The following is a 22614-nucleotide window of genomic DNA, read 5'->3' as shown; positions in this document are numbered from 1 at the left end:
TGCCTTTGGTGGGTTGTGAGTTGTCCTCAGTGAGGCTGGAAACTCTAATATTAGCAGTTCATAACGCAGAAGAAGGTTGAGGAAATTCTTTGACCATTTTTAAAGTGAAAGAAGCAAACTCCAACTTTAAGATACTATAGTTAGACTAAGTATTTTTGTTATTGCCAGTTAACAGGGGAAAAGACCACAGGCTCAAAAATAACTAAGGTCACACAACTATTAAAGGGTCATAATAAACACTACTTTGAAGTCACTGATTATGTGATAGCTACAGTCATAAAATGCCTTGTGTATGTTGATTCATTTCATTCTCATGACAGCTCTGTGAGGTAAGCATTATAAGCTTACATATGGATGGGAAAATTGAGGTCCATAGAATTGTAAAACAAAAAAAAAATTCTAAGCCCCCTAACCATCTGAATGAATTCCTCCTCTTGGCCAAGGGCATTCCAAAGTTAACCTAAAAAAGAAAACTAGTTTAGGCTATGATAGGAAGGGGGAGTCAGACATGCCTCATTATATTTTCCTCCCTTTTGGAATTCAGGCCCAGGTGACCAGCATTAACAACAACACAGACTTTAAGACTGATAGAACAGACTCTTTAAGTCTGATAAGAAATATTAACAATCTTTTCTTTGAAGACTGCTACCTGGATGCTTCATCTGCATGATAAAACCTTGGTCTCAGCAACCCCTTATCATAACTCAGGCATTCTTTTCTATTGATTCCAAGTCTTTAGACAATAACTTAACTTTTTCAGCCTATTGCCAACCAGAAAGTTTTGAAACTACCTATGACCTGGATGTTCCCCATCCTACTTCCAGTAGTCACAGAGCCCCTCCTCCAGGAGCTCTGGTGGGAATTCAGGGGACAAAAGCCCTACCCGGCTTTCCCGTGCCCAGGAAGACCACCTTTTCAGACTGAACCAATGTACGTCTTTCATGTATTGGTTAATGTCTATGTCTCCCTAAAATGTTGTAGTCTGACCACCTTGGGCTAATGTTCTCAGGTTTTCCTGAAGGATGTGTCATGGGCCATTGGGCAGTCATATTTGGCTTAGAATAAATCCCTTCAAATATTTTACAGAGTTTGACTCTTTTCATTGACCAAATATATTCATTTGCTAGGACCTTCATAACAAATGACCATAAACTTTGTGTTTTAAAACAACAGAAATGTGCTCCTGGCTCTGGAGGGAAAAAGTTTGAAATCAAGGTATTGGCAGAACCACACTTTCCAGAGGCTTGAAGGGAGATTCTGCTTCTTGTCTCTTGTAGCTTCTGGTGGCTGCTATGGCTCCTTAGCTTGTGGCTGCCTCACTCTTCCCCCTTCCTCAGATGGCCCATTTCTCTTCTGTCTCTCCTCTGTGTCACTAGAATTGGGGCCCACCTGGTAATCCAGGATGACCTTCTCATCTTGATTCTTTACTTAATTAGATCTGCAAAGGCTCTTTCAAGTAAATTCACATTCACAGGATTTAGGACTCAGGGCATGGACATACCTTTTTTGGGGGGGCCACTGTTTAGCACACTACAGAGAGAGTAAGTAACTTGCTCAAGGTTCCATAGCTAGTGTTTACCAGAGCTGGGGTTTAAATCCAAACAGTACAGTTCCAGAGTTCATTCCCTTAACTAATAAACTCTCCTGTCTTTGATAAATGACAGAAGCAGGACTTGATCAGGCCCTAAGCTAAATCCTATGAAATACACAAAGTAATTCACACTTACTCTTTATCCTCAAGGAGCTTACCATTGAGGAGAGTTCCCTCTTACTCAAACCACTACAAGGGCCACTGAACCAGCCCCCTACCTTCATTCTTGCTAGATAATGGTAGAGCAAGCATCACACATAAGGCTCCAAATACTCTCCCTGCTATGGAACCTTGGTAGGTTAACCTCTCTGAGCCTCAGTTTCTTCATTTGTGAAATGGTAGTATTTTCTACTTCATGGGTTTATTGTATATCTAATGAGCATTAACAAAGTCCCAGTATCAGGCATATACAGATGCTTGGGAAATGCTATTTCCCTTTTCTTTTCTCTGCTATTCAATAAATCCCCACATAGAGATAACTATAGTCATCTATTGGCTTGAACTGGGGTCCTGGCTATGGAAGGGGTGACAAGGGGTGAATAGTAGAGATATTTGGGACACTGAATTGATGGGCCTTCATGCCCGATTGATGGGCTGTGGGGTAGAAAGTGAGTGAGAGGGATGAGGGAAGGCTCCTAGGCTCTGGGCCTCTGGGTCCTGGGAAGAAAAAGGAGCTATTGAGTGAGCAGGACACATTAGAGGATTGGGAAGTTGGCAAAGGGTGTGGAGAGGGCAAGAGGAGATGGAGAGTTTGGTTTTGGTCTGCTGAGTTTGAGATGTCTGTGAGTCATACAAATGGAATTAATATTTAGAGACTGCTGAATACATGAGTCTGGGCTCAAAGAAGAGTCCTGAGCTAAGAGTCTCCAAGTATAGATAATAAGTGGAAGAGCAGGAGCTGATGGAGGAATATATAAAGAAAGAAAATAGTGTGAGAGTGAGGAAGTCTTTCAAGCTGAGAACCATGGTGATGTCTCCTGTCTTCACTGTACCCTCAGCCTCTGGATAAACATAAACCTTCTCGGGGACCAGCCTCCAAGACCAAGGGGGAGATGAGGGATGGATGACACACTCTCCTCTGTGTCTTCTCTGCTCAGGCTGGAGCTTGCAAAGGCTCTGCGGGGAGACATTCAACTAGGACAGAGGTTCTTTCCTTGTTTTTATGTAGACAGAAGCTTCAAAAGAAAGGAAGTGAAAAGTTGGAGGTATTATTGAGGATGCCAGAAAAAAGGCACATTTGTGCACTAAAAGGGGCAGTGTAAATTGCTACAGTTTTTCTTTGAGGATATTTGGCAGTTTATAACAAGGACCTGAAAATGTATCCTCAAATATTACACTGTTACTAATTCAGTCCGAAAAATCAGTGTCTGAAGGCATAAAGACACACATACACACACACACGCATCTATATATGTGTATATATATGTGTGTGTCTGTGTGTTTATGTGTGTGTGTGTGTGTATCACACACACACACATATATGTGATATACTTTTCTGGATGTCTTTGCATGGCTTATGCCCACAATTTTACACTTTATTCTGGACTCTGCTCAGAAAGGGATTCCCTGACATTCCTACCTAAATTGGCACCCACTCCCTTCCCACCACCCTCTATTTCTTATCCCATGTGTGCTTTCTTTCATGAGAGCAGTATTCTCTGTTACTGTATCATGTAGGAACAGGTAAGCTCCATGAGGCAGGGCTTTGCCCCCTTTGTTCACAGCTGAATCTGCAGTGCCTAGAAGAGTATCTGGCACATAGTAAGTGCTAATAAGTGGATGAAAGAAGGCATACTTATTTATTTGAATAAGTGAATATATGTATATTAGCTTATTATTATTGTTAGCGTTAGATAGATGCATTATTCATTGAATAAATGAATACATATCAGTAATTTTCAGATTGTTATTACCCTTAACTGCCATATATAAAATAGATCCATGTCAAGGGAAAGATGAAAAGATGAGGTGTAACTGCTACACATTTCTTAGACCTTTTGGTCCAAGAGTATTTCAGTGGTGTGTCCATTTGCAGAAGATGTTACAGGTCTGCCTGAGCTGGGAAAAAGATTTTTTAAATATAGGAATCAATTTATCAACTTGTGAGGAAGGACACTTTTATCCTTACTCTGTGAGCAGTTATACAGTAACAGCATTTGGGAAGAACTGCTACTCTACTTTTTCAAATTTGTACAGGGTTGTGGAAATTGAAAGCGGTTTAGTAGGCAAGGTGGTATAAAAAGGCAGGTAATGAAATCAGAACAACTTAGGTCTAAAATTTCGCTCTACAACTTACTGTCAGTGTATTATTCGGTGAGTTAATTGAGCTCCTAGAGCCTAATTCATAATTTATCAAGTGGGACTGGCCTCACATAAAACAATACATGAGATATAACAAGACCCCTTGAAAATCAGTTTCTTCCCTTTTCACAACTGAGGAGGAAGTCAGAGGAAAGACCTGGGGGATTCATCAAGGGATACCAATGTTTTTCTCATTACATTTATAAAATAAAAGCTCAGAGGTAACGTAGCTTAGGGGTAAGGGAACGTAGTAGTACTCTGACTGAATCCAAATGTCGGGTGCTTTGCCACTTAGGGAGACATGTTATCTTGGCCCAGTGATGATGACGATGATGATAGTGTTGACAGCAGCACGCTCATGAACGCCTACCATGTGATCAGCTCTCAGTAAATATGAGCTATGAAAATGATTTATTATCATCGAGTGGTCATAAAATATATTATCCAAATTGGGACACTTTTGAAAGTGAAAAGGGAGAGTGTTAATAATTTAGCCATGATAGTAAGTGTAAACCAGAGTGGCAGGGGCAGACTGAGACATAAGTTACAGTCATTCTCACAATACCTGATATGTAAAAGTGAATTCCCCCTTAAAAAGTATTTAAGCAGGGCTGAGTGCAGTGGCTCACACCTGTAATCCTAGCACTTTGGGAGCCCAAGGCAGGTGGATCACAAGGTCAAGGGATCAAGACCATCCTGGTCAACATGATGAAAGCCTGTCTCTACTAAAAATACAAAAATTAGCTGGGCATGGTGGTGCGTGCCTGTAATCCCAGCTACTTGGGAGGCTGAGGCAGGAGAATCACTTGAACCCAGGAGGCGGAGGTTACAGTGAGCCAAGATCACGTGACTGACTGGACTTCAGCCTGGCAACAGAGCAAGACTCTGTCTTTAAAAAAAAAAAAAAACCAAAACCAAAACAAAACAAAAAACCAGAGTATTTAAGCATTGTTCAGGAGCACCAGAGAGCAACAGCCATACTGACTAAACTCAGCACTGCTTTTGTCTTCTCAATTTTAAACTTTTCTGATTCAGTCTTGCTGGCTGGTGCCCTGTCAGCACATTAACTGTAATACCAGTTTTCCTGGTTTGAATCTCACTGGGAAGAGAGAAATCTGGGGAACATGTGTTCCTTTGTTTCTGATAACTAGCTTGAAAACATGCACTGGCCTGAGCCTCTTGATGAGCAGATGCTGAGGAAGAGTGAGGGAAGCACGAGTAATCAGCCCACCTGGGCCTTACCTGGCGATCAGGCCCAGGAACATGCACCTTTGCTGACCTGCGCTCACACGGGAAGAGCCCTGAATGGCTCATGTTCTATGCAAAACAAAGCTAATTCATACCCGGCCTCATTTTGTCCTTCAATCTGAAACCAAGGCTCGTGGGAATGCTTTTGTAAACCAAACAGTTATTGTTTTCCTCTCCCACAACTTTATTAGGTTGATTTAAAACTATTCTCTTTCCCAAATAATGTTTGAAATAAAGAGTCTAGACTTTACAGGAATCTCAGAGCCTCGTTTTCAGTTCCAGTGATGTTCCTTAAGTTATCTTTTAAAACTATCTTTGAAATTAAATAGAGTTGCCTTCCTGGGGGATACCAGGTAGGTAGAATGATACCATCTATGACTGAATGACATCTATGACTTTGCGTGAGGTAAATACCTCATGCTAATGAGATGAGATGAGAAAGGGTAGTGGAAGGGGGAGAGATGCAGGGAGAGATGCTGAATTGCAAAAACAAAAAAAGAAAAGAGATGAATGAGAATCATTGACTATTAGAACTGGAAGGAACTTAGAGATGAATCAGTGCAAAACCTTTTTTTTTATAGATGTGGTCACTACATCAAAGAAAAGTTGAGCAAACTGCCCAAGGCCATATAGAGAGTTGATGGCAGATCAAGACAGGACTCATGCCTCCAGTCCAGGACACTAAAGAAGATTTAAAAGTATAAAAGGAAGACTCCAGAGAAAGCAGAGGGATGTTTCTAGGATCTAAAGTTATGATTCCTTGCCTGTTTAGAAGTTAGAAGAAAAGAGCAAGAATCAATTATATTCTTCCTGTAGAACCGGGGCCTTTCTCACCCACAACCACCCTATTTCAATCCCAGCTGCCTATGAGCAGAACAGACAGCACTAAAAAAAACAGCACTACTTCCCGGGGTTTCTTAGCTAGTCCATGGGAGCTGAAGTGATGTGATTACTTATGACATAATTCATCACTCACTTGGCTTCCACTTGCAGTAATTCTGCAAAGTAAGGGCAAGCTTTTCACGTGAGAAGCAGAAGGAGAATGACTTGCCTGCTGTAATGTGTAAATTTGACCTCCCAGGTCATCAGTTTTATACCAGGAGGATATTAGATGTTGTGCAACAAAATGCTAACCTGTGGAATCTTGCTGTGGGCATCACAGTGAGTTTGGATGGCACCCTCAGCATGATGGTAACAGCCAGGGTTCAGTAATCAGGCTCAGCCCAACGCTAAACCTAATACCCATTGATCAACAGCTTGTGGTCTGCCCACTCTTTCAGGGACCACTGTGGCTGACATAATCATAACATTCACTTATGTCAGGAAGGAAACCAATGGTGAATAGGTCCATTTAACTGCTTTTAATGAATAGGAGAAAAAACTTCGGTGCTGAAAATCTTTACCAAGAGCATAAATTGCAAGCTGTATGCCTTTTTCGTACTGTAAATTTTACAAAGCATTTTTTTTTCTGGTCACCAGATGTTTTCTGTGTCCTATTTAATTTTTCTAGATAATTACCCAAAACATTGGTTCCTTTCTTATTGAAACTAGTGACATAGTGTCCAAGACTCATTAGCATCCTCTTACATGAGACATTGAGGCAGGGCTTCTCAAAGTGTGATGGCTGGACCTGCAGAATAAGCATCACCTGGGAACTTAGAAAATGCAGATTACTGAATCTCTCACTAGATCTTTTGAATTGTAACTTTCGGGGTGAGACCTGGAAATGTGTATTTTAATACACCTCCTGGTGATTCTGCCACACGCTCAAGTTTGAGAACCACTGCCCTGAGGGAAGATGGTATATAATCTCTCTCATGAATAGGGATCAGAGGACTCCTGACAGCCTGAGACTTTTTCAAGGTGTCACGAATTTTTCTGCTTCACTTATGATGACAGAAAGCAGGAAGTTCTTGGATTTACCAGATGTCCTCTAAACTTTTGGGGAAGAAATACACTGAAGAACAGCCACACAACAATGAGGAAAAAATGACTTCATACAGTTGGAACTGTCCTCCAAGCCACTAAGAAGAAAAAATACCTACAAGAAAAGCAATGATGAAACCCACGTGCAACCACTAAATTTTGATAAGTGATCTTTCAATCATGGTTGAAAGTGAAAGGAAGGCCAGAGCAATGTACTTTTTGGGCGCTGAATTTATAAGATTCTGGTTTTTGGGGGTTGATGCATTGACATATTTTAAGAAACTATATCATATTTAAAGTAAATTCAGTAGACAAATCCAGAGGGAAAATGACCAAGCTTATTTTTCTGCAAAGGGTTTCCTAGTCTGTCTCTATCAGCTCTGTGTTAAGACAAATAAACTTGAAACAAGACCCTAAAAACTAGCCAGGTCAGCTCCAACGTGGCTTTGCATTCATAGATGCTACTTGGCCATTTATACTAGTTAGTGGCAAGCTATAAGAATAGATGGAAAAGATCATAAAAAGCTTTGGAGCTAAGGAGATTGACATCTTGCTGTGTGACCTTGGATAACTTACCTAGCTTTACTCAGTCTCAGTTTCCTCAGCTGTAACATGGTGATAATGGTAGTACCTACCTCCCAGAGATGTGCTGATTAAATTAAGTGCAGTATAGCAACCACATCACCCAGGGCCTACTAATAAAAGCGCCTGGAGTTAAAACAATGTTTTAAAAATTATTTTTCTTATTTATGACTCAGTTTCACTGTCTTTGGTGCATGAAGTGGGAAAACATGAGGATGAATGAATGAGTTAATAAGCAGTGAAAGAGAAAATAAAGGCATCACATGAAAGAAGGTCAGCTTGCTGTTCTAAGCAGTGAAAGATCACATCTCTCTTTGGCATACCCACTATTGGATGGAGCAGAAGAGCAGCTTAGCTCTTTGATTTCTTTTGGGCAACAGAAATCAAAGGAAGGTCTCCAAATGTACCCAAAAGAAAGCAGCTTCTGAGCACCCTATGTCCTCCTGATGCATCCCCCTCATCCATCTGTCAAGATTGGTCAATTCTGCCTTGAGTTTCCCTGAGGACCTGAGCCGTCGTTTGCTTTATTTGGCATTTTTGCTCAGCGTGAAATCACTTGCTGTGCTTGTACTCAACTTCATGACCAATGCCAGTTTCTAGCATGCTTAAAGCTGCTATTTTCCTTTCCTAAAGGCCAGGAATCCTGCTGTTTCACAAGGCAGAGTGAGAACGTGGCAAACTCAGCCAGACAGTGAGTACTACAGAAGCCTTCAGGACACAGACTCTGAATGTGTGTAACTTCCTGCATGGCTTTGGAGAAGTCACTTTATCCTTTAGGGCCTGAACTGTGGCAATCCCTGTGTTGCCACTGTTAAGCCCCAAATTATAGTAACTGTCCAAATTACTTAAATTAGAGACCTAATTTAAAACAATTTTTACTTAAAAATAGTATCAGAATAAATACACATGCCTGTGTTCACACACACAATATTCAAAATTCTTCAACTAAGTGAAATATTTCACAAACCTGAGGCAATGTAAGTTCAGTTGGACTATTATAATTGCCCAGGACATAGGTGCTCTCTCACAATGTTTATACCCTTTATGTTTCCCCCTTTGTTCTGAAAACAATGTTGGTCTCTATAAGCATTGCCTTTTCCCATCATTTCCTAGATTCATGCCACGTTAATAACAGCTTCCCCATCCCGAGTACTTCCTCCATACCAGGGACTCTGTTAAGCACTTTATGACTTTATGTGCATTTGTGAATTATTCCTTTTTTTTTTGAGATGGAGTCTTGCTCTGTTGTCAGGCTGGAGTACAATGGGATGATCTTGGCTCACTGCAACCTCAGCCTTCCAGATTCAAGCGATTCTCCTGCCTCAGCCTCCTGAGTAGCTGGGACTACAGGTGTGTGCCACCACGCCAAGCTAATTTTTGTATTTTTAGTAGAAACAGGTTTTCACCATGTTGGCCAGGATGGTCTCCATCTCTTGACCTCGTGATCTGCCTGCCCTGGCCTCCCAAAGTGCTGGGATTACAGGCGTGAGCCACCGTGCCCAGCCTTATGTGCATAATTTTACTTGATCCTGTAATATTTCTTGAAGTCAGCACTATGATTATTCTCATTTTTCAAATGAAGAAACCGAGGTTTAAGTGACTGCAGTAATTTTCCTCTCGACAAACAAGTTGAGAGCAGCTGAGCTGGGATTTGACCCCAGACCATCAGGCCCCATACCATGTGCTCATGAGCACTATGAAACAGTGCCTCAGACTCTGACCCTGCCCTGTCTGAGGGTGGCTAACATTTGCATCTAGCCATTCCCTGCCTATCTAAGCAGAACACAGGAAAAGGAATCTTCTTTTAACTCTGGAGTTTTAAAGAAGGAAAATGCTGATTTTTTTTTTTTTTTTTTCTGTTTGCTTGATCATACTGGAGAGGAGCAATTTAGCAGAAAGAGCAAAACTCTCATTCACACCAAAGTGTCACAACCTATGAACCCATGAAGGGTAAAGGAGTTCTTCCCATCCTTCACAAATCTCTTGGTACAGATGCATTTGTCTGGCATATCGCTCCACATGTAAAAAACACTCAACAGAGATTTTTTTAAAAGACAATATCAAGTTCATACTTTTATCTGAAAGATAATGGAAAGAGATGCCCTTACATATGCCTTGATGTTTTTAATCCTTTATTATTTGTTTATTTGGCATGTGTAAATTATTTATATGGCATGTTCAAAAAATTTTCTTTCAAAAATAAAGATAAAACAGCCTCTTCGAAGAATCTCATCTAGTCTAACATTAGCAGCTCTCACCTATAGGAATTAAGCTCCCAAATCTATATCGTCTATTCTATATCAGCTGCCAATTATCGTCTATTCTGTGTCAGCTGCCAATTGTCAAGCTCCTCTGAGTTCTCCACAGACATCTGCAGTTAACAGGTCAGCATCATGTTACATTCCTCACCCCACTCCTGGGCATGATTGATTTCCCCTTAAAGACAGACAAATCGCTCTCCCAGTTACCTAAGTCAGACACCTGCAAAGTCTTCCTCCCTCACCTCATTCCCAAGGCTTGTTGATTCTGCTCTTCAACAGGCTTTCTTCTGGGCCCCTTTTTTTAGTTTCCATAACTACAGCCATCTGCATTTCCTTCCTGCGATTGCACTAGTATCCTAATTGGTTTCCCTGCCATCCACCCTTTATGGAATGCCAAAGTGGTTTTTTTTTAAATGGAGTATCGCACTGTCACCCGGGCTAGAGTGCAGTAGCACAATCTCAACTCACTGCAACCTCCACCTCCTGGGTTCAAGCAATTCCCCTGCCTCACCTTCCCAAGTAGCTGGGACAACAGATGCCTGCCACCATGGCCACCATGCCCAGCTAATTTTTTTGTATTTTTAGTACAGCCGGGGTTTCACTATGTTGGCCAGGCTGGTCTCAAACTCTTGACCTTGTGATCTGCCTGCCTCGGGCTCCTACAAAGCTGGGATTACAGGCGTGAGCCACCAAGCCCAGCTGAAGTGATCTTTCTAATACACACATCCAATCTTGTCCTTCCCCCAGTTACTAGGACCTTAATGCTTCAAGTCCAGGCTCTCCAGAGTTTAGAGGAAAGCACTTAAAACCATCAGGACCAGGCCGTTTCTTTTCCGTCTGGCATCCTCTACCCTTTTCACATCCTCACTTGACTGCTCAGCCATGCTGATTCACTTAGGAGTTCTCTGTCACTCCCTTTGTGCTGCTGTGTCTTTTCATGTACCAGTCATTTTGTCCCAAGAGTCCTTATTTCTTTTCTCTGTTGGTGAATTCCTACTATCCTTAGGGATTTAGGTACAGAGTCACCTTTCTTGTGAGATTCCCCTGCTTTGCTTTAGGGAGAGGTCTTTTCCCCTACAGCTTCTGGAACATATTTCTATTGTAGTGCTTAGTAATATGCATTCTGATTACTTATTTACCAGTCTGTGTCTCTCAGATAATTAAAAGCTTTTCTGAGGCAGGCAGGGCCTCTGTCTTTCTTTTTCTTCTCTGTGTCTCCAGCATCTAGCACAAATAAACTCGGCATATCCAGGGTACTTGCTAAAATCTTGTTATGAAAGCTTGGCATGCAATTGCTATGCCATTAACATAAGAAATAAATGAATGTCTGAAACTTACAGTGTTAAAAAAGTCACCATGACTTTCCTTCAACCAATCACTGTGGCCAGACAAATATAATACTCTGAGTCATTTAAGCCAATTAGTGCCCACCCCACAAGCATGGGAAAGGCTAAGCCCACCAATTACATGGCTGACAATATAAGAGGGTGGGTGCCAATCAACATGCAAGATATCCAGAAAGGCCAGCATGCCACCTGAAAGTGGATCAGCACAACTTGGGAAACATGGTTTAGAGCCACACTGAACAAGTCACCTGCTGCTCATTGCTTCATCTAGGCCACGATCTCCAGAGTTCTAGAACAGGTAGCCTCCGCTCATTATCCTTCCCTAGGCCATGCCAAAGAAAGCTCTGGATTAAGAATCTGAAGCTCCTGACTTCTGCTTTGGGCTCTGTCAAGACATTAAATCTTTCCGATCTTCAGTTTTCTCAACTATAAAATGTACATAATGACTTCCGTCCTTCTATACTGTCAAGAGGGTCAAATGAAATAATCAGTATATAAGTTCTTTCAAAAGTATCAAAAACATCTTGAAAGGACTATTTGTAACTGCATTCTCAGTGCTCACTTCTACACATTCCTTCTTTTGAGAGATTAAGAAAATTCATCCAACACAACCCCCTAGTTTCCCTTTGTTCACCCCACTCCAGCCAGCCTTATCTTCTTTTTAGTTCCTCATATGTGCTATATCAATCATGATTATTTTAGTTCAAAGAATAAAAAATCCCATCCCAAAGAGCTTCAATGACAGGACATTTTATTCTCCCATAATAAGGCATCCATAGATAGAGTGGGTCCCAGGTAAAGAATGTTAGTTAGCCCCAAGCTTCACCTCTTTTGGCTCTGACCTCCCCTAAGGGTCGCTCTCATCCTCAGCCTTGCTGCAAGATGGCTGTTATGATTCCAGGAATCACAGGAAAAGAGGAACTGTTTCTTCATGCGTGTCTCTTATTTTAGGTTAGGAAACCTTTCCAAGAAAAATCCACAGGTCTTACTGGACACATGCCTACCTCTAAACCAAACTCTTGCAAGTGGGGGATGAGATTCATGTGATTAGCTGAAATTACTCAGGATTCACTCTTAAGATATGGATAGGGCTCTTTTCTACATGGCTACATGATATAAAATGATCAGAAAGTGATCGGGGTCAACAGCTAAAAGAGTGGGTGATAGGGTATTAAATAGGCAATCCACAGAGGCTGTCAGCACCCCGCTCATATTCCCAGGCCTTGTGATTTGAGTGCCTATCACTGACTTCGACCTCCTGCATCTGTATTTCTTTGCTTGTGAGCTCTTTGTGATATTTGAAATTTGCTACCTGCACAGTAGGCCAGAAATATCAGAGGATTAATGTTCGTTCCCACCTTAGGAATGGTTCTTAACAACTGATGTGAGTATATACACACGGGGTGTACAAATGTCCCAATTCCCTCATCCCTAGGATGAAATATCTCTAATGTTTGCATTACACTGCTCTCAGAATTTCCCAGCAGAATTAAGCTCCAGGTACCTATGGTGTAGCTACCCGGCCACTTTCCTTTGTAGACTCCTTCTTCTGTCTCACTTTTTCTCTCCACTGTGGTGTTTCCTTCACCTCCCTTGACTTCCTACCTCAGAGTTGCCTTCTTGGAAAAACTAAATGAAGATTCTCTACACCATATGCCACTCTCCTTCCTGAATGCAGAGGCTTTGTGTATAATGTTCCCATCTGCTGAGAATGTGTTTCCTCTTTCTTCTCACCTGAGGCACTCTCATTCTCTCTTCGAGTCAGTGTAAATGTCACTTCTTTTAGAAAGCCTTCTTTGATCCCTCTCCACCTGATGGCAGTCTCCCAATGCTTGCTCTCTTATTCTGCACTTCTCTGTAACAAAGCTTATAATGGTTGCCATTTAATTAACTGTTGTGTAATTATTTTCATTCCATCTTTATCCCCAACTAAACTGCTGTTAGAAGGAAAGGACTATGTTTTTGGCTCACCAAGGTGTCACTGGCACCTAGCACAATGCCTGTCTTACTTGCAAGGTAGAGGGTTAAGGACTTACTGGCTTTTAAAAGACAAGCATTGTGAGAGACTAAAGATATAGGTTTGAGGGTCATTCAAATAGACAAAATTATTAAAGCTTCGGACCAGAAAAAAAAGACCTTTTGTCCATATGGATTCCCACATGGATCTACCTTTATTTCTTGTGACAGAATATGACATTTATGTACAGGAGGGATGCCCATTGTTTAAGGGAGAATCTTCACATGGCTCACATATCTATAAAATATGCCATTTTAATCAATTTTAAGTAGAAACAGGATTTTGTCTTAAATCCACAGTGTATTCATTCATTTAATACCTACTTACTGGACATTGCATCTGGCAAGATCCTAGAACTATCTGCCATCAACTTTTCAAAAGTCATTAGAGAACATACATTAATGGAGAATATTTCAGATTCTCTCTCTGCCTTCCCTCCACTGTATTTCAATATTGGGCTTTTGACTTTCATTAAATGAATAAGAAAATTTATCACTGTATTTTCTGGAAAAGGGTAACTGAGGACACTGTCTATTTTGTCTCTTAGTGCTCACTGGGAGAAATTTATTTTAGTGATAAGTGGCATGAAACAAGGTAAGCACAATGCTTGCCATCTCTTTGTCAGGTAGACTCTTCCTGACAAATCCTTAAACCTGACCCTTACCTTGACAGGAGGTGAACCTAGGTTTTGTGAGTCTTAGACATATAATTTGAAATCTCTCTTTGAGAAAAAAGTAAAAAATAAAAATGTGACACAGAGCCTTGGAAGGGGCCCACATGAGAGACAGGATCTGAAGTTTAAACTTCATCAGTTTCACAGTAAATGAGCACCTGACCTTGACTCAGTCAGGGAGAATGGTCTCTTCCAGCTCCATACCCCTCCGCATTTGTTCTGACCCTATGAGTTGCTCATATTGCTTTCTTACTTGAAAGGCCCCCTCCTCTTTCTTCTGCAATCCCTAGACCATGTGTTTTTCAGAGTTTGGTCCCACAGTGCCTTCTTTGACTCCACCCAGTAGAGAGAAGCTCTCTCTTCCTTGAGGGTCCATCACCTTATATAGAAAGCCCAGGGTATTTTGTAATTAACTGCTCTATTTGAAGTGCATATTACTATGTCTTCTCCAGTAAGATTATCCACTATCCAGGCACAGGGACTGTTTATTTTATTTTATTTTATTTTTGTTGTTGTTCATTTAGACTCACCACATTTCTGTAGACAACAGAAAGGGAAGGAAAAAAGGAAAGGTATTATAGAAGCAAAACGATGAAGTTTAGAGCCAGGAAGGCCTAGTAGGGTCCTAACACTGCCACTTATTAGGGTGGAGTCTTCATCAAACCACTTAACCTCTCTGAGTCTCAGTTTTCCCACTGATAAAATGGATATAATAGTGATACTTATTTCACATTATTATTGGGAGAATGAAGAGCTTTATTCATCTATTTAGCCCCTGCCTTGGGCTATTTTTGGTACCAGAGATGTGGAGTAAATGTGAATGAGAAATACTTTCTGCATGGGGGTTCTCACAGCTGAGTTGGAGATGGAAATTTATAATGGAACAGGATAAGCCTATAGCAAACACATGAACAGAGCATAGAGCCGGACACATACGTGCTCAATAATAGCTGCTGAATAAATGACTGACACAGTGGGGGAATCAAGAAGAGAAAATTACCAATTTTTCAAAGTAAGAAATTGTACAGACTTGCAGAATCATCTCTACATAAACATAATGGATATGATACCACCTGGGAAGTCATAAAACGCTACATGTTAAAGAAAATACAATCAACAGGAAAAAGCAAGAATTAGATAAGGGGAGAGAGGGCAAAGGGGAAGGAAGAAAGGCCCTAAGGTGTCAAGGAAAAGGAAGGGATGTCTGTTGACCTACCTGGCCAAGTGTGCACTCCATGCCACCAAGGAAGTCGGCCTCCTTCAGCCCATTGTGGTTGCTGCTGATGTCATGGACTTCAAACCGCAGGCGCTGAACCTCCTCAAAGTAAAAGTCCACAGTAAACAGTTTCGAGTACACTGGGTTTATGCAGGTGCGAATCACCTCAGTCCTGTCAACCTGCAAGGAGAGAGAAAGAGATTAGAACTTTTTTCGATTATTACCCTTCAAGCAAATTCACCTCAGGCCGCTTCTCTTCTTCCCAACCATAAATGTTCCCCACCAAGTCATCAGGTAGGCAGTCTGAAAGTGCAAAGGACAGGCAATATCTTCAGAGAATGAGTTGAGTTTTAGGGAAGAAAATAATATTAGACATGTAAATAACTTGAAGATTTAGAGCTCATTGTATGAGTTTGTATTATACAAAATTGTATCATTATATTATTGTGTCATGTTGTTGATGAGAAAACTGAGGTCCAGGGAATTGAAATGAGTGGGTGAACATTATGCACAGTAAAAAATTTTGAGTACACTGGATTTATGCAGGTGCATAAATGATTGATTGATGCATTTCATGATTGATTCAACCTTGCCCTGCCTAATGTGCCTGAGGTCACATCTAGGCTCAGGAGGAAAGAAATCTGTAATTGATTAGTGATGTTTGATGGGCACAGTAATGGAGAAACTGCTATGTAGGTGTCTCATTTTAGGCAACTCTACCCTGAGTTTCCTCACCATGATATCCAGCATAATGAAGTAGAAAAACCGTGAGAATAGATAAGATGATAACTGCCTTTCATCTCAAGCATGCCCTTTATTAAGTGTATAGTGTTCACCCATTCATTTCAATTCCCTGGGCCTCAGTTTTCTCATCAACCCATGAAAGATTAGATTAGAGAATAAAAAGTTCCTTTCTGCTCTAACATTCAATGAGCTATGATTTCCTTTGTCTTCCGTGATAATAGTTTTTCAGTTGTCCCCCTCTCTCAGATATTTATACATCTCTGACATTTTCTGCACTATTCTGTGACATGTGAAGCTGATGTCATAGATTGATTTTCCTGGCACCCTTACGCTCTGGGTTCTGGTTGGAGTCAGCCAAATGGAGAACTTGGCAGGAGATCAGAGAATGAGGGAACAGAGAGGTGCAGGCAGGTCTCTACCCACACACACTGTGCTAGCAGACTTCCTTCTGCACAGGGAGCTTTTGCTGGGATTTGGTAACACAGTCCCTCTCTCTTGACCCTGCACATTGAGGAGTAGTAATGGCTTCCTGTTGTTGTTATCTCTGATGTCCCGGATGCCTCACTTTCTTTGTTGGCTCTTCTAACCCTGCCCATTTCCCTGTAAAGAGTTTAGCCCTTTAGGTTAAACTGTCTCGGTATGCCATTTGTTTTCTGCTAGGATCCTTATAACTAAGCTTCTTTTCCTATATACTTGTCACAAGTAAAAATATACAAAACCATTTATATTCTGTGAAGCCTTTCAAGACTAAGTTACAGCTAGCCTAAGATTCTATAGCTTCTCTGTACTGGAGATACTCATCCTTCCTATTTTACAAATCAACTGGAGCCTCTATATACTGTCAGCTTTCAAATAGAAACATGGTTTATTGGATGCTTTCTGATATTTTTTAGCACAAACGATGAAAAACATTTACCTCACTTTCATATGAGTAAAGGAAAACAGTCTCTCAATAAAGGGAGAGCAGTTCTTAACCATATTATGCGTGTCTACGTTACCTAGCAAAGAAAATTTGATATTTGTTCTAGTCACCTGACATTCTTCATTTCAGTGCTTTGTCTCCAGCCCTAGCCCTTCCTATGCAGGGATATGTGCGAGAGAAAAAAGTCCTTTAAGGAACACTGCCTGCCATTACTGGTTGGATGGAAAATATGGGTTGGAAGGAAAAGATTGTCATTCTGATTATGTCCCTGTCCAATAAATAGGTATACAGAAAACCAATCTCCAGCCCATTGCTGATTAAAAGTTCACAAGTTATTGTTCACACCAATGGTTATCTGACTGTTCCAGCTTCACAAGGAAGACCCAGCTTCCATTTGAGCTAAATTTTATATTCTTATGCAATGTTTATTCAGAGGGCGATGAGACTGATTATGCCACTGGATGATTGTACAGGTACAAGAATTCACTCTATCAGCATAATTTTTTCTGTTGTTCAGGGATAATAGTTTTGAGTAACGGAAATTCAAGATCACAGACTGGCAGTCTGCAAGCGTAAGCCGACTTGAAGGTATTTTATTTGTCCTACCCAAAGTGTTTTTCCCTGCATTTTCCCACTTAATAAGGTGGCTTTTTTATTAGCCTTCCTTTAGAAAACAATTGGGATATCTGGCAACCGTGGGCCACATTTCTTCGTGGCAACAATTGGAGACTATTCCATCCAGACAAAGCATTTACTCTTTGCTTCTCACAGCAACTTCCAGGCCCTTCTTCCTCATTGAACTTCTCTGCCTGGCCCCTAGAGGCATTTTTGCAACATCTGGTCCAAATTCATGGAATAATGAACCATATGATAAGAGGTTTAATTACATTCATTTTGTATCTTCTGATAGAGGATTTGGAAATAACCCCCAAGAAGTATGTTGTGGGTGAGTTTGACATCCTCAAGACACAGAAAAGGCACCTTCACTCCATGTTGGAAGGGAGTGCTGAGTAGGGTTAGATGATAGAAGACAGGTGATGGAAACTCTAGTCTTTGTTATTCTCCTTTCACCACCCCAAAGAGCACAAATAAGTGATGTGCACCAAATCTGGTACTTTTCTTCTCACTTCTTGATTTTCCAATGGCATTCTCTTATAGATATAAAGTCATGTTGGCATCAAGCCACACACCTCAGACACACTATGCAAGGTAAGCTGCCAGCACTGAGAGACTTGGTTTTTTGAGGGAAATGACAAGATGGAAAGACATTAAGTGATAAATATTTGCATTAGCAAGACAGATAATTTCCAAGGATAATCAGAAAGCCAGTAAGAATCCTGAATATAACTGCTCAGGAAAATGATGATAAGGGAAGTGCTTGCAATAATAAATGCATATTCAAAAGATGTTTTAGAATATTTTGCATTTCCAGTTATTATGGAAAATTATTTTTTCTGGTGGCTAAATCCAGGTTTCACATGAGCAAGAGGGCCTAGGATTGTTTGTTTCTCATTGAGAGGCATTAGGGTCAAGACAGTTTTTTCCAAAACATCATTTGCTTACCGGTGGAATGATCAGCTGGATCCTAATCAACTGGGAGAACTTTCTTTAAAATTCAGATTCCTGTTTCCTAACCCCAGGTGATTCTGATTTCATCACTATAGGGTAGGACCCAGATATCTACTTTTAAAAAAAATGTTGTAGAGAATTTCCATCTAGGGGAAATGAGGAGATGTAGGGTCTAGCTTGTGCTCTCGTGTGAGGTCAAGTTTTATTTTAATCTTGCTTATCCTCTTTTATCCAGTCTGCAAAATGTGAATGCTTATCTTATCTCTTCCCCAGTTGTAATGACGGATATATTCACATTGCTTTATAGTTTACAGAACATGCTCACATCCATTTTTAAAATTTGATTCTTATAGCAATCATGTGATGTAGATGTATACTATTTTACAAATGATAAAAGTCAAAGCTAAATATCAGCACAAGGTACTGAACGTCAGAGTGGGCACTTGAACTCATGCCTTCTGACCTAAAAGTCCGGACTACTTTCCTCAATTCATGAGCATCCTTAGAAGGAAAGGAAAAAGGCAGCTGGATTACAGTGTGATGGTGAGAGTCAATCATTGACTATTGCTTCTGATGAGAAGCTTTTAAAAAATATCATCTAAAACATTTTTAGCCTATCATAAAGTCAGTAACAACTAACACTTTTGGAAGGCCTGCTGTATCGTGGTGCTCATTTTAAAAAACAGAATTATTAAGGCACAATTGGCATATAACAAACCACATCTATTTAAAGTGTGTAATTCAATATGTTCTGACGTGTATATTTGTGAAAACACCACCACAATCAAGAGAGTGAGCCTATCTATGCACCCAAAGTTTCCTTACACTCTGTGTTACCTCATGCTCTCAACCTTCCCTCTTCCATTCCCAATAAACTACTAATCAGCTTTCTGAAACTATAGTCTAGTTTGTATTCTTCATAATGTTATATAAATGTATATTATACAATCTATGGTCTTTATTCTTTCACATAACTATTTTCATATTTATTCATGTAGTTGTATCAGTGGTTTATCCTTTTATTGTCCCCAGTCAATTACTGATGGACATTTGAATTGTTTATAGTTTTTGGCTATTACATATAAAACTGCATGATATATTCATGTACAAGCCCTTGTGTGGGAATGTATTTCCTCTCCTTTGGGGTAAATACGTAGGAGTAAAAGAGTATTTTGTTTAACTTTTTAAGTTCTAGTAGGTGTGGTCTCTCATTGTGGTTTCAATTTTCATTTTCCTAAAACTAATGATGCTGAGGCTCTTTTTGTACACTTACTTGCCACCTGTGTATCTTCTTTGATGAAGTAGCTTTTCAAATCTTTTGACAAGCACTCTCTTTTCATTCTTATGGTAACACTATGAGGTAGGTACTGTTATTATTCCCTCTTAGTGGGAGATACAGAGACCCCCATAACTTTTCCAATTTTATACAACTTGCAGGGAGCAGAGGTGGGATGTGAACCGATGTAGTTAAGCTCCAGAGTCTGCATGTTTTACCTCTATGCTACATAGTTATGTAAATTTGAAGCTTTTTTTTTTTCATAAATCCTGTTGCTGAAAGTAATGCATCAGCCAGACAACCAACATATAATGTGAAACCACTAGGGAGTCAATGATTGAGACTGCAGTTGTGTCTCTGGAGATCTGGTTTATGCACTGAACATATTCAAGATGCAGTGGGGCCCCTGAATACTGTCCATAGAAATTGGATTGTGTGGGGGACAAGGTCAATTGTCATCAACAAACAATTCAAGACTATTTGTGCAATGGCCATCTATTCTGTGGGACTTCCAAGGGCTGGAACTGCCACAGGCAAAGTTGCAGGAGAGGTGAGAGCTAAATTGTGTGATGCTTCCAGTGGCAAGGAGGTGAAGGCAGGAGCCCAGATTATTGCCAGTCACTGAATGCTCTAAGGTTTCCTGGAGAAATCCAGGCTCTTATCATCCCATGGGTAATAGGTCTTGGTAAAGAATACATCATAGGCCAGAAAGAGACAAGACGGCCTCAGGGCAGGCTTATAATTAGGTATTCCTTCAAACTGATATTATTTAAATATTTTCTCTAATATTTTAAACTAATTTTCTCTGAATAAAGAATGGCTAATTTTCTTTATGTTTAAAAATAAAGAATTTATTACAGGCAATTTTTCAAACCATATAATTTCTAAGGAAACATATTAAACCACATGAAAGTTAGATAATAAAATGAATCACCAAGCCACCAGAAATAGCATTATTCAATTTCAGGATTTCAGCTGCTTGTGACTGCTGATTTCAAGTGACTGGCCTCAGAGTTAGTGGCTTGCCCTGTAGCTGTGACAAACAAGTTGTGGGTCTCAAAATCACTCAACAGAGACAGGTTGGTGCTGATGAGACATGGTTTTAATTTTCAATTTAAATGGCTTTTCTGCTTTGATAGGATTAAAACTCTTTAACAGTTTGCTGATTGTGTGAAGAGTCACATGTGGAAACTTGAATTGACTTGTGCCATTTCTGTGTGATATGTCTACATACTGAGGTTGCATCATTTCTGGCTGTCTGGCTGACCTGTCACATGGACCAGGGGTTCCTGCTCACTAGTTCTAGGACTAAAATATGCCTGAGTCTTTGACAGCCTTTGTTTCTCCTTAACAACTTGGGTGGAAGCTGACTCCTGTCTAGTAAATTATTAAATTCCTTCTTGAAATGGATGGCAAATCACGTGTTGACCGACAGTGACGGTAACTTTTCTGCTCAGGCAGAAAGCACTTGCGTGTTATCTTCTTCAAGCCTTACCCTCAACAACTTTAAAACACTTTCATTCCACAGTTCGATATGTTTGAGATTGGCATGCGTGTTTTAACTAATGATATGCCATTGTTGAATCGGAATATCTCTGAAAGTGAAATGCATGTTATAATTAATGACATGCCATTGTTTAATTGGAATATCTCTGAAATTGGGATGCATGTTATAATTGATGACACACCATTGTTTAATTTGAATATCTTTTAAATTGGGGTGCATATTATAATTGATGATATGCCATTGTATAATAGGAAACAATTTTTTCTTTCCTAGGGATACATAAAGTAATGGTTTATTTCAACACTGATTTATCATTTTACAAATGATCCTATTAAATAAATCATTCTAATGTTGGAAATGATAAAATAAAACTGTGCATCAGAAAAGTAGTGGCAAAAGTAAGACTCAAATCTAGTCTTTTTCACTCTAGAATATATGCTCTTTCTACTATATATCCATCATTTGTTATAGGTAAGTTTTGTCCCTCAAAATTCATATACCAGCATCTAAGAATGTGACTTCATATGGAAATAGGATTGAGGCAGAAGGAATTAAGTTAGGATAAGGTCATACTGAAGTATCTATCGTAGGCTCCTGATTTGATATGACTAATGTCCTTATAAAAGTAGAAATTTTGACACAGACATGAACACAGACATGAATGCCATGTGAACACAAAGGAAGAGATCAGAGTAGCGAAATCTCTTGTTCCTCATCACCAGCCAAGAAATGCCAAAGATTTCCAGCAAAACTACCAAAAGCCAGGAGGGGGCGTTAAGCAATTTTTTCTAGTAACCTCAGAGACAACCAACCCTGCGACATGCTGACATCTTGATCTTGGACTTCTACTTTCCAGAACTGTGAAGGAATACATTTCTGTTGTTTAAGCCACCCCATTTGTGGTCCTTTGCTATGGCAATGCTAGCAAACAAATACAACATCCTACCTCTCTTAAGAAACATTGAGACTGGCAGCACCACTTAATGGATATATCTTCAAAAAAGCACTCTTCACCCACCAACCAATAAATCCTTCTAACACTCTAGATTAAACTGAACAAGTGATCCAGCATGACAAGCATCTTCCTCCCACTCTCAATCCATTGAACCCTCCTTCCTCCTGCCATGCACTTATTCTGGTTCTCAAGTAACAGGCCCTCTGGTGCACACTGGGTCCTGTTTATGGAGCCCTGGGGGATGAACATGCTGGAGGACCTAGAGCTAGACTTTTCTTTCATGAGTAGACATAGCCTGGTACTTATGCTATTCAAAGCAGACAGCAGGGTTGCATCACTTTGCTCAGGAATGTGGCTCAGAAGTAAAAGAAGTGAGTATCACCCTGTAGGCACCATCAGAGAGGTCTCAAGCGCTAATGTTGTGATCTGGGTCTTCCTCTTCCTTGGTTGCCCTTTTCAGTCCCTCCAATGTACTGGCTC

The 22614-nt window shown here is 40.3% G+C and overlaps 1 protein-coding gene across 5 annotated transcripts in view; it reads right to left on the bottom strand.

Moving 5' to 3' along the window:
• Positions 1–22614, bottom strand: part of CPNE4 (copine 4) — a 514588-nt gene that overhangs the window by 161633 nt on the left and 330341 nt on the right. For all 5 annotated transcript variants that reach the window (XM_035278318.3, XM_078354991.1, XM_035278321.3 and 2 more), the window contains one exon: positions 15162–15341. In XM_035278318.3, the coding sequence (XP_035134209.1) occupies positions 15162–15341 (180 nt within the window). The remainder of the gene's footprint in view (positions 1–15161; positions 15342–22614) is intronic.

Source organism: Callithrix jacchus, chromosome 17 (genome assembly GCF_049354715.1).
Source record: "Callithrix jacchus isolate 240 chromosome 17, calJac240_pri, whole genome shotgun sequence".
In the NCBI taxonomy this organism is placed as follows: Eukaryota; Metazoa; Chordata; class Mammalia; order Primates; family Cebidae; genus Callithrix; species Callithrix jacchus.
Note: the sequence above shows the minus strand (reverse complement) of the source record. Positions and strands in the feature narration are given on the sequence as shown.